This window comes from Chrysemys picta, chromosome 2, assembly GCF_011386835.1.
Source record: "Chrysemys picta bellii isolate R12L10 chromosome 2, ASM1138683v2, whole genome shotgun sequence".
NCBI classification, from domain to species: domain Eukaryota; kingdom Metazoa; phylum Chordata; order Testudines; family Emydidae; genus Chrysemys; species Chrysemys picta.
Genome location: NC_088792.1, coordinates 95,683,318 through 95,695,904, shown reverse-complemented (window position 1 = coordinate 95,695,904; position 12,587 = coordinate 95,683,318). Strand labels below are relative to the sequence as shown.

The 12,587-nt window shown below is 42.2% G+C and overlaps 1 protein-coding gene across 8 annotated transcripts in view; it reads left to right on the top strand.

The window, feature by feature from the left end:
- The window catches only part of VPS41 (VPS41 subunit of HOPS complex), a 152,566-nt gene extending 141,245 nt beyond the window's left edge, over positions 1–11,321 (top strand). For 4 of the 8 annotated variants that reach the window (XM_024106434.3, XM_024106435.3, XM_065583810.1 and 1 more), the window contains 4 exons: positions 4,636–4,735; positions 5,552–5,596; positions 8,061–8,206; positions 9,946–11,321. In XM_024106434.3, the coding sequence (XP_023962202.1) occupies positions 4,636–4,735; positions 5,552–5,596; positions 8,061–8,206; positions 9,946–10,026 (372 nt within the window). In that variant the 3' untranslated portion in view covers positions 10,027–11,321. The remainder of the gene's footprint in view (positions 1–4,635; positions 4,736–5,551; positions 5,597–8,060; positions 8,207–9,945) is intronic. The other 4 variants (XM_042844793.2, XM_065583809.1, XM_065583811.1 and 1 more) reach the window with 1 other exon arrangement.
- The last annotated feature ends 1,266 nt before the right edge of the window (positions 11,322–12,587 follow it).

Here is a 12,587-nt window from a genome sequence, read left to right as displayed (position 1 = left end):
ATAGAGAAAGAGGCCCTGGCGGTGCGGTGGGCTATCGACGCCCTCCGTTACTATCTGCTAGGGAATAGTTTTAAATTAATCACAGATCACGCCCCTTTGCGATGGATCCACAGCATGAAAGACACAAATGCTAGAATTATGCGGTGGTACCTCGCCCTTCAGCCTTACGACTTCCAGGTGCTCCACCGACCAGGTAAGGCCCATACTAATGCCGATTTCTTCTCCAGGCTAGGGGAGGAGGGCGAAGAATCGGATCAGGGAGGGGGATCTGTAGCGAAGGGGGCGGTCTGCGAGGGGGCAGCCAAGCCCCCATCCAACTGCCGAGGTCCTAGACAGTCAGCCCTGACGGCAGAGGATCCGTCACGGTCGTACGGGGTGTGTCCCAAATGCACGGAGAGCGTGAAAAGAGGGAGCATACCCCAGCCTAGGCAGACGGTCGTGGGAGAAGAACCCTTGCGGGAAGCCCCGGTGGAGGACCAGCACACACTCCTGGAACCGCCGGGGACTGTGACTTCTCCAGATCGAGAGGGAGCCTCGCTGTGGGGAGGACCAGCCGAGGCGGTGGACCACGAGACCCGTGGAGAATCAGGGGACCCGTGGGACACTCCGGCAGCTGAACGGATAGGAGGCAGCTTCAGGGAATCGACAGGCTGGTACGTCGGACCTGGTAAGCCTCAGCGTGTTTCGGTGGGATCCCCCCGCTGAGGCGGCGGATAAGCCGGGTTGCCTGGTAGCAAAGACTAATTTCCGTGACTTTGGGGGCCAGTAGGCCATGGGGTCCCGCGACAAGGGCTATGTTTCTGGACTGTGAGCCGGTAAGCCAAGCCACTGTGGGATAAAGGCTAAGTTCCGAGCTCCTGAACATTAGGCCGATTAGGATATCCCACCCCCCCGGGAAGGTTCTTAAGGGGGAGGGTGTGTGGTGGGGCGATTGCCCACACTCAGAGAGGGTAGGCTGCAGCAGGTCTAGGCGCCTGCGCAGCCGCCCAACCAATCAGGAGAGGGCTTACTGGGAGCCAATCAGAGTGCAGATTGGAGCCAGCCAATCAGAGCCCGGCGTAGCCATATAAAAGGCTGCCCAGAGCAGGAGCAGTCAGTCTGTCCCAGGCCTTCAGAGGGGAAGGTCTGTCTCCAGAGCTGGGAGGCCAGCACCACGGACAGCGCAGTGCAGGCCAGCCTGAGCGAGTGGGAGAAGGCCCTACTCCATAGCCTGCTAGGCGGCAGGCCTGGGAGGAGGAGGCCTAGCGTAGCGAAGGGCTGTTGGGGAAGCGGTCCAGAGGGATAGTCAGAGGAGGAAGGAGAAGGAAGACAGTGAGACTGTCACACGAGGGCCTCTGGACCGGGACTCAGAGTAGTGGGTGGGCCTGAGTCCCCCCCCCCCCCCCCTTTTCCCCCTTTGTTTGCTGTGCTACCCCACGCACAGCCACGGGCCGCAGGGAGCGGCCGGTCAGAACCACACCGGATCCTAGACGGAGAGGATCGGACTTGAAGGTGTGGGGCTGTTGTTTACTCCCCCCCCCCCCCCCGGAAGGGGGTGTGGTCGGACAGAGGGACACTGCCGGAGGGCAGTGCTCCAGAAGAGGACGCCAACGTCGGGAGCAACACCAGACCGTGCACCCCACAGAGGCGAGACGACAGACGGAACGCCACCCAAAGAGGGCGCTCTACTGGCGCAAAACTAATTCCCCGAAGCGGCCAGGAGGAGGCGCCACAGCGGTGAGCTACCGACCCTGTCACATGGACAAACATGCTGAAGAAAATTTTCCTTAACGATGAGTTGTCCCCTTGATAATACGTTCAATCGTTCATCTTGGGTGACTCGCGTAACCTGTCTTGCTAGCTAGAAGAGCTGAATTAATAAATTATAAGATCAGAAGGGACCAATGTGATTCTAGAATCCTAGAAACGTAGGGCTGGAAGGGACCTTAACGGGTCATGTAGTCCAGCGCCACCCTCCCCCCAGCCTCGCCCACCACTGCACTTAGGCAGTACCAAGTATACCTAGATCATCTCTGATAGGTGTTTGTCTAACCTGTTCTTAAAAACCCCCAACCTCCCTCTGAAAGTCTATTCTAGTACGTAACTCTGCTTATAGTTAGCAAGTTTTTCCTAATATCTAACCCAAATCTCCCTTGTTGCAGATTAAGCCCATTATTCTTGTTCTACCTTCAGTGGACATGAAGAACAATTGATCACCATCCTCTTTATAACAACCTTATGCATATTTGAAAACTGTTGTTAAGTTCCCCCTCAGTTTTCTTTTCCCAAAACTAAACATGGCCATTTTTTTTAACCTTTCCTCATAGGTCAGCTTTTCTAAACCTTTTATCCTTTTGTTATCTCTCTTCTGGAATCCAATTTGTCCATATTTTTCCTAAAGCACTCCAATTTGTCCACAGTACTCCAGCTGAGGCTTCACGAGTGCCGAGTAGAGCAGGACAACTACCTCACGGTCTTACATATGAAACTCTTGTGACTGCACCCCAGAATGAAATTAGCCTTGTTTGTAACTGCATCACATTGTTGACTTTTATTTTTCATCCTCTATAACCCCCAGATCCTTTTCAGTAGTACTCCCACCAAGCCAGTTATTCCCCATTTTGTAGCTGAGCAATTGATTTTTTTCCTTTCTAATTGTAGTACTTTGCACTTGTCTGTCTTGAATTTCATCTTGTTGATTTCAGACCGATTCTCCAATTTATCAAGGTTGTTTTGAATTCTAATCCTCTTACAAAATGTTAGCAACCCTTCCGATCTTGGAGTCTTCAACAGATTTTATAAACATGTGCTCCACTCCGTAATCCAAGTCATTAATGAAAATATTGAATAGTACTCGACCCAGGACAGCCCCTGCAGGATGCCACTAGATTCATCACCTGAGCTAGACAGTGAACCATTATTTACTACTCTCAGTATGGTCTTTCAAGGAGTTTTGCAGCTACTTTATAGTAATCTCATCTAGACCACATTTCTGTAGTTTGCTTATGAGAATGTATAGGAGACTGTCAGAAGCCTTATTAAAACCAAGATGTATTACCTCTACTGCTCCTCCCATCCATTATGTCAGTAACCTTTTCAGAGAAGGAAATTAGGTTGATTTGTCATGATTTGTTCTTGACAAAGCCGTGTTTGCTATTACTTATAATGCTCTTATCCTCTAGGTGCTTACAAATTGGTTGTTTAATAATTTGTTCCAATATCTTTCCAGCTATTGAACTTAGGCTGACTGGTACATTTTAAAGATAAGTAACTTAGCTCGATCTCCCCTCGTACTATATTTGCTCTTCTTCAGTCCTCTGGCACCTTACCCATCCCTCTTGAGGCCTCAAAGATAATTGCTAATGGTTCCAAGATTGTTTCAGCTAGTTTCTTAGGGTGAATTTCATCAGGTTTTGCTGACTTGAATACATCTAATTTATGTAAATATTCTTTAACCTGTTCTTTCTCTCTTTTGCCTAATGTTCCTTTCCCCTTGTTAATATTAATTGTGATAAGTATCTAGTCACAATTTACATCTTTAGAGAAGACTGAAACAAAGTAGGCATTAAATACCTCAACCTTCGTGATGTCATCTATTAATAGTTCTCCGTCCATACTAAGTAGACGACCTACATTTGTATTGGCCTTTCTCTTGCTCCTGATGTATTTATACAACCTCTTATTACATTTTATGTCCCTTGGTAGGTCTAGGCATTAGCCTTTCTGATTTTGTTCTTGCATGTTTGTGCTATCTTTCATATTCATCCTTAGAAATTTGTCCATATTTACACTTTTTGTAGAATCCCTTTTTGACGTTCAGGTCATTAAAGAGTTCCTGATTCAGCCATAGTGGCCTATTAGTATTCTACATCTTTTTCCTTCATGTTGGGATAGTTTGCTGTAGCACTTTTGAGAAATTGCCAGCTCTCCTGATCTCCTTTTTCCCTTAGATGTTCTTCCATTGGAACCTTACCATAGGCAAGTTCATCCATTGTATTGAATTGAGTGGGTATTTAAAATTTTTGACTCCCTCCCTTCCTTTCTAATTAAGTTTGTCTTTTGAAATTTTATAACTTTTGCTTGTGGTTTGGTTATAGTTACAAATTTTGCTTGCTTAGATATTTTTGGGGAGAAAGTAATTGAACCTTTCTTTGGCCTTGTCTACACTTACCTGGGGTTCGACGCGCAGCATCGATGCATCAGCGGTCGATTTAGTGGGTCTAGCGAAGACCCGCTAAATCAACCGCAGATTGCTCTCCCATCGATTCCTGTACTCCACCTGAATGAGAAGCGCAAGGGAAGTCAGTAGGAGAGCGTCTCCAATCAACATTGCATAGTGTGGACCTTGCGGTAAGTAGATCTAGGTACGTCGACTTCAGCTACATTATTCGCATAGCTGAAGTTACGTAACTTAGCTCGATCTCCCCTCGTAGTGTAGACAAGGCCTTAGTTTCACAGGGAATCCCAAGGTTTCGAATTTGCAAAGCGCTGATATAGGGAATCTTCAAGTACTGAGGTGGCATTTCTTATTAGTCAAATGAGAAGTTTTTAAGGTTGGCCTCATCATGTATGACAAGATCTGAGTACAGTTTTCTGCATTTGCATGTATAGTAATTGACTTGACTTAATCTTATCTGGTTGTGTACTTTGTGATAGATTTTGCTACGTGAGGGATGCAAGAAGATACTTGTTGCAGACTCACTGTCACTATTGAAGAAAATGCACCGAACTCAAATGAAAGGCGTCCGCGTGGATGGTAGGTACAAACAAAATACGGCAGTCTTCAAAACTGTTGAGCGGTATTCTTTGTTTTTAGACTAAGGACAATATTGGAAGCTTGCCAAGGGCCTGGGCCTCATACCTAATTTACAGAAAATGGAGTGGGATGCTGCTAGCCCTCATCTTTAATGAGGAATTGCTAGCTTCTGGAAACTACAGGTCCCTGTGTCAGTACTTTATCTTGATCCAAGTAGTCTCTGCTCTGATCAAGCTAAAAAGTATTGCCTCCTGGGACCTGTTGGCTACGCAAATATTCTGTTAATCAGAATATGTAACCTAAACAAGAAATTACAATACATCTTTTAAAGATACCCGAAACTATTTCAAACTATTTTATCACCTATGATAAAAAAAAATCAGCCGTTGTGTAACTCCAAGGAAATACAATGATAATTCCAACACGAGAAAGTCGGACATTTGTAAAGTTAGAGGATCAGAGCTTCTGACACAGCATACTGTACATGAAAAAAACAGCCATATATTTTTTAACCTCTTTCAAACCTCTTCCTGTGAGTTTACAGCTCTGATCTGACTGTCAATCTAGGTGTTAAATGGCATATTCTCCACAGAATTTGAGCACCTTACTACATATTTTCATGCTGACAATAAGGCTGCTTCTATTTCATACTTAAATTTTTAATAGACTGCATAGAGCATTATAAATAAATAATTCCTCAAAATGCAGCATTGGATGCTGGAATTTCTATAGTAAAGACAGGGCCATATCTGCTTGAGGCATGATGATAACATAATGTTCTTTGTCATTAATTTTTAAATATTTGTTTTCTTACAGAAGAGAATATCTGTGAATCGTGTCTTTCCCCTATACTTCCTTCAGGTAGGACGCTTGGTGGGAAAGAGACCCTGTGAGAGAGAATCCTTTTTTAGGAAATATAAATCAAAAATTATTGTTGTTCGTGGAATAAACCTGTTAGAATCTGAGCATTTGAAAACACATTGCTTCATTCAGTGCTAAGATATTTGCACTTACAGTAACTCCTCATTTAAAGTTGTCCTAGTTAACGTTGTTTTGTTGTTACGTTGCTGATAAATTAGGGAACATGCTCGTTTAAAGTTGCGCAATGCTCCCTTATAATGTTGTTTGGCAGCCGCCTGCTTTGTCCACTGCTTGCAGAAAGAGCAGCCCGTTGGAGCTAGCTGGTTGGGGCTTGGAACCAGGTGGACCAGCAGCCCCCCATCAGCTCCCCGCTCCCCTAAGTTCCCTGTGCAGCAGGCTATCAGTTGTTGGCAGTTCAGCTGTCCCTCCCTCCCACTGCCATGTGCTGCTCCTGCCCTCTGCCTTGGAGCTGCTCCTGGAAGCCTCCTGCTTGCTGTGCCCAGTGGATGAGGGAAAGAGGGGTGCTAATGTCAGGGTGTACCCCTTCCCCCCGCTTCCCCCATCTCCATAGAGCAGAGTGGGACACGACAGGGCTCAGGACGGAGGAAGCTTGCTGGCGGCAGCAGCTGCTGTCTCAACTTGCTAATCTACTTAAAAAGGCAGTGTACTTAGAGTGGGGTCAGCGTACTTAAAGGGGCAATGCGTGTATCTCTCTCTCGCTCTCACACACATGGGGTGTGTGTCTCTGTCTGCCAGGCTGTCTCCCCTCCCTCCATTCGTGCTGCCTTGTAGAGTGTGAGGCTACATTAACAACAATGCGTTAACCCTTGAGGGCTCAGCTAGTGCTAGTTCATCATTTAGCAGTAAGGCATTCCCTGGGAAATATCCCAACCTTTTCCACCCTCTGACTTCTACCTCAACCAAACTTCACAATCATCATATATATATACACACCTCTACCCCTATATAACACGAATTCGGAGGTAAAGCAGTGCTCTGGGGGGGCAGGGCTGCGCGCTTCGGCGGATCAAAGCAAGTTTGATATAACGCGGTTTCACCTTTAACGCGGTAATATTTTTTTGGCTCCCGAGGACAGCGTTATATCGAGGTAGAGGTAGGGGGTGTGTGTGTGTGTGTGTGTATATATATATATATATATATAAATATAAATATAGTCTTTTGTCTGGTGAAAAAAAATTTCCCTGGAACCTAACCTCCCCCATTTACATTAATTCTTATGGGGAAATTGTATTTGCTTAACATCATTTCACTTAAAGTCACATTTTTCAGGAACATAACTGCAACATTAAGCGAGGAGTTACTGTATCTTATAACAGACTGCAGTTTTAAAACATTTTCTGAGATTAGCCCTGAAAATAGAAATTCAGCAAAGCATTATTTATAAAGATATATATTTTGGGAGGGTGCTATATCACAAAAAATATGTATAGTTGTTTTTTTCACTTGTTCCTCAGCATGAGAAGGTTATAGCTTGATTCAATAGAATAAGTTGGCCTGAGCCCTCCAAATGACAATACTTATGGCTAAGTATTTGAATAAGATTACTTTCTTTTTAGTGAAAAAAACAGCTACTGAGCAATGGCACAGAGCATTCAAGGAAGCACTTTCATTTCAGTTTTGTTTTTTCTTCATCATGTGCCAAATTGATGTGGACATGGCGTAGAAGAGAAAGTAGAACTGAAATGGTTTTGTCAGACCCTGGGCTAGATTCACAATGTAGTTCTGCTGTGTTCACCTCCACCAACATCAAGCCTAGCACAGGCCTCTGGTAGTAGAAAATCTGGAAGGGGAGGATGTTCCAGTGATGGTTGGCCACCTATTTTTAATGCATTAAAAACTGCATATTAATGATGAGTGAAGTGATTCCTGTGTGTGTAACTTTAGCGCTCTCGTAGCCAAGATGGAGTCTGCTCTGCAGGCAGCTTTGGCCAAGAGAAGGCACACGCAGGAATGCAGCAGGAGAAATCCCTTCCACCCCAGGGGCACCTGTCCAAACCCCCAGAGTGGAGATATTCTATCTCCTAGAACTGGAAGGGACCTTGAAAGGTCATCGAGTCCAGCCCCCTGCCTTCACTAGCAGGACCAAGTACTGATTTTGCCCCAGATCCCTAAGTGGCCTTAGGCAGACATACTGTATAGAAAATTTCAGCCCAAATGGATTAAGTTTAGCAAAGTTATAAGCACTAGAAAATGGTCTTTCATGATGGAAAGTGTTGGGCAGTATTAACTGTTGGGGCTACCTGAACCATCTATAATAATCTGTAAAATTTTTGGAATATGTTAAGCTGAAGGACGCTACCTAAACGTAAGACGTTACTATTATTCTGCATAAATAATGGAATATGTCAATATCTTTTGCATAGGTAAGGTAAATTATTATAACCATCAGCTCCCTTGTTTCACTATCTCATTGTAATGTATTTATTTTCTTCCCCCCCCCCAGATGCATCCAAATCCTTCAGTGTGACAGTGTTCCATTGCAGGCATATGTTTCACAAAGAGTGCCTCCCTGTACCTAGCACAGTAAGCAACCAACTTAATCTCGGTGGATATGAGAGATCACCTTCATCAAGGACGAAAGGACAAATGGTTTGCTTTTGCCATCCACAGAGAAGGGCACATGTTTGTCGGGGATTATAAAATGATTATTACAATTATTCCTGACTGTATCTCAGTATGTGTCTAGGAGAAGGGTGGTTAACCCAACTGCAACCAAAATACATATAATTTAAATGAAAACTGCTGCTCTCAGACAAGAAAAATATTTTGATTTTTCTCACATCTGAATATGAAATGCATTTCAGAGACTTAGTGAATGAGCTGTTTGATTTTTTTTTTAACTTTTACATAGCAGCTCTCTAAGATGTTTTAATTTAATTAACTTCCATAATAAAACAATTTCTTAAGAAACTTACATTCACTGATTTGATCTGGAGAGGAAAACATCTTCATGTTTTAGTGAATAAATATTTAAATAACTTTGTTTATATTCACTTTTTTTGCTGAGAATTTTTGCTTTTTCTGTTGAATTAAGTTGTTTTGGCTGTAGAGTGAAAACACAATAAATAACTTTATATATATAAAAATTGGACAGGGATTTAGAAATAAAAGCATCAGAAAATTAATAAAACAGGAAAAACAAGTGAAATTTAAGATTTTTTTTACTTGTCTGTTTTTGTTGTAAAGTAAAGTCAATGTCTAAAGAACTACTCCCTCTAGCAAATGTAACAAACTAAACAAGGCATCTCCGTATTCGCACATCAAAAATTATATATTGAAATATTTATCACAGAGATCTTTATTTTACTAGTGTGTTCCCATGATAATAAAGCCTCTTAAATATTTCTCTTAAAAGCAATTATTTGTTGGCAATTTGTTGACAATATTTACTAGCGATAATTACCGTACTATGAATTAGATTATCTGAAGAATAGTCAAATTTTGGCTCAAAGACCAGGATGCCAAAAGCCAGTCTGAAATTTTGTTCCTGGACAAAGAAGGCTAGATAACATTTACTGGGATTTGTTTTAAAAAGTTGACTTTTATTGTAATTGGTACTGTAGGAGTCTTAATATTCTTGTGTTTAGCTGTTGGTCCTCAGTGTTTCTGCTGAGCAGTTGCTGTTTGGTGCCGTGCCAGTTATAGTTATAGGAAGCCTGCTTGATGCATATAGGCATAGTGGGGCATATTGGAGGAAGAATGATGCAAAAGTAAGGAACATATGAGGGTAAAAGCAGGAGTTAAAAAAATGTTTGATTTGGGTAACAAAACATAGAGACTCTGGCCCAGATCCTCAGCTAGTGCAAATCAGCCTAGCTCCCTTGAAATCAATGAAGCTATGCCAATCCACACCATCTGGGGATGTGGCTCAGAAATCCACTCACAGCCAGATCCACCAGCACAGATCTTCCAAAGAGCGAGGACAGTGTGCCAAGTAATTTGTGCTGTCTTTGTTCCACATAGCTGTTCACATAAGTATTTAATCCTCATAAGGGCAGAATTTGGCTTCAGTATATGTTTGTTATATACATACACATCGTTCTGAAGGGAGTCTTTTAGAGCACCTGCAACGGCGAGGAGGAATATACTGCTTCTTGGCTCCAAGCATAATTATTTCATGCATAATACATTCTGTTATACTGCCTTCCTATGTATATGTGTATGTGCGAACGTGCACAGGAGGTATGCGCTCACTAGAAAGCTGTAGAATTTATGGAGTGACTTACATTTACCTTCCCAAATTCTGAGGTAAATTTTCACATGACAATTGTTTTGTTGCAGAATACAGAGTACTATCTAACTAACATACCTTTCTTTTAAATTTCCAGATGTCCCCATTGCAGTTCTGCAACATCTGCAGTGCTAAGCACAGAGGACCAGGCAGTGCGATCTTGGAGATGAAAAAATAGCATTCTCCATATACTCTCACACATGTCTGAGAACCATTTTGTGGCACTAAGCAGTGCCATTGATGATGATGCTGTTAAGAGATTGTATATAATTCTGAGTGTGATTTAAAACAAATTTCTAAAAAGTATCAGTTTACTGAAATTTCCTTCTATATCTCCAGAAAGAAAAGTGGCAAAACAATATATATTCACCTGCTATATCTTTGTTACACAATGCAGATTTCACCAGTCATATCCTTATTCTTCACTAAGTAATGAAAATATAAACCTAAATGGAAACAATTGGAGATTATCCTTGGCACATTGTATTACAGAATACATGTACCACAGTTTGAAACCAAATCCGAAACCACAGTTAGATATTTGTATGTAAGGTCAGTATGTGTAGTTCTTATTGATTTCAGTGGGACTGCTCAAATACTTAAAGTTAGGAAGTTAGTACCTTCCTGCATTGATACCTAAATAAATAAGTTATTAATAAGTTCCAGTGACTGTACATTTTCACCCATCTTGTTAGAAACTGGTTATTTTATGTCATTTGCAGATGACATAACCTCCATGGTGCTTTCATTTGTATAGATATTTACTATGTTAAGCAAATCCTTCCTTCCTTTTTTTTTTTTTTTAAACTGGCAAGTTTTTAAATGTTACCAGTGAGTGTCTTTAGTCTGTTGCTTAATAACTATAACTATAACATCTCTCTTGAGTTGCTCAAATATAGAAAAACATCTGGGCTTTACAACAAAATATCTCCAATAGCTTCATAAACCAAAAGAGAGAAGGTCAAAATAACTATAGTTTATGATGCCAACAAAAATGCAATGGTTTTTTTCTTGTTTTCCTGGTGCTCTGTTTTTATTATTGACATACAGCATATAGATACAAGGGGGAATCAATCTTCAAAAGATGAAAAAATTATACAGACACCACCTCTTCAGAGTTATTGCCACTTTTCTAGTATACTTAAAATGTAAAATATGTGTGCAGTATATATGAGCTCTTCAGCTGATCACTCTTGTCTATACTCTTTCACCTTCATACGTGACAGTCAGCTCCTCGGCTGATGTAAATTGGCATCACTCCACTGAGATCAATGGAGCAATGCTAATTTACATCATCTGAGGATGTGGCCCAGAGTATTTAACAAATCAATGCTTCATTCTTTGTTGTCCCATTTATGCTTTACAAGTACATTATAAATGGGCTTTGTTACCTCTGGTGATAGTAATGCTGTATATCACTTAATATTGGAAATAAAATTGTAAGTGTTGCATTAAAACTAGTATATCTTCAAAGAAGCCAAAGGTGTAAGCAATGGAATTGATCCTATGGAATTGATCACACTATGATGAGGCATCACCCTGAATCCTGTGATCTGGGTGGTGATTTTCACCCAAAGCGATTGCCATCTAATTGTTTTGCAGTATGTTTTGAAATAGGTTTCGAACATGTTCTCAAGCAAACTGTATAGATCTTTTAAATCTAGGTCCATTTCCTTTGTTCCATATATTATGCAACATGGTGTCATTTAGATCAGAATTTTATCATAATTGGCCAGTATGTTTATGCAAGAAGTTGTTTATTTACTGCAACTTGGTCTTAAATTCCATAAGGCTTAGTAGTGTTCAGTGACTTAAATTGCTAGCCTGCTACCACTTGAGACCATGTGTGCGTTATAGACTTGCACATACTGTACATTTTGCAAGTAATTTTAAATCCATGCATAGAACTCCAGTGAGAATGTTCTCTAAGCCCAAAGCTTCTTTCACTTTTGTTTCATTCAGGGACCACCCTTTTCATGTTGCAGAACTATAAATGTGCTAATTTTGATTCAGTAAGAAATGCCCTGTAATGGGTGATGCCCACTGAGTCCCCACCAGACCACAATTTGGGTTGCTTCCTTTCTCTGACACAAGAGTCCTTCCCCTGTTGTGGGTGTATAAGATCTCTCCAAAAAGAAGTTCCTTTCCCCTTCTAAGGGCAGGGAGGAACAAAGTAAAGAAAGGGGGTGGGGGGGAAAGGTGCTTAGCCGCTTGGCCAGTATCTCTGTCACCCATCTTGGTCCTGGGTTGTCTGTAGGCTTTTTATTGTCCTAATCAGGGTTAGAGTCCTTCCTTAAACAACACTTCCCCCCCCCCTTTTTTTTTGGCTAACATTTGGTCTGTACCTGATACAGGCAGACTCAGGGGCGGCTGGGGCAGAAACTGTCTCCCTCTTCCTTGATCTCTCTCCCTGTAATCACCTGTCTCTGAGGCACAGCAGTCTTCCCCAGTTACTGTCCCTTCCTGTGCCAGGCTTTCACTTTTTAAGCTTCCTCCCTCCAGCCAGAACAAGCCTTGCAGGTGTATCTAGTTAGTGCTGGCTGAACCCAGAAAAGCTCATTACCTTCTTCCCTAATAAGGTGAGAGGTGCCCCTCACATGCACAGTGCTGGTTTTTCATCTTTTTTTTTCTGAAAAACTTTTTAAATCATAGGATGCATCCCAGGTTAATGTCTAAAACTGGTTTTCAACCTGTGGTCCGCAGACCCCTGGGGGTCCGCAGACTATGTCTAAGATTTCC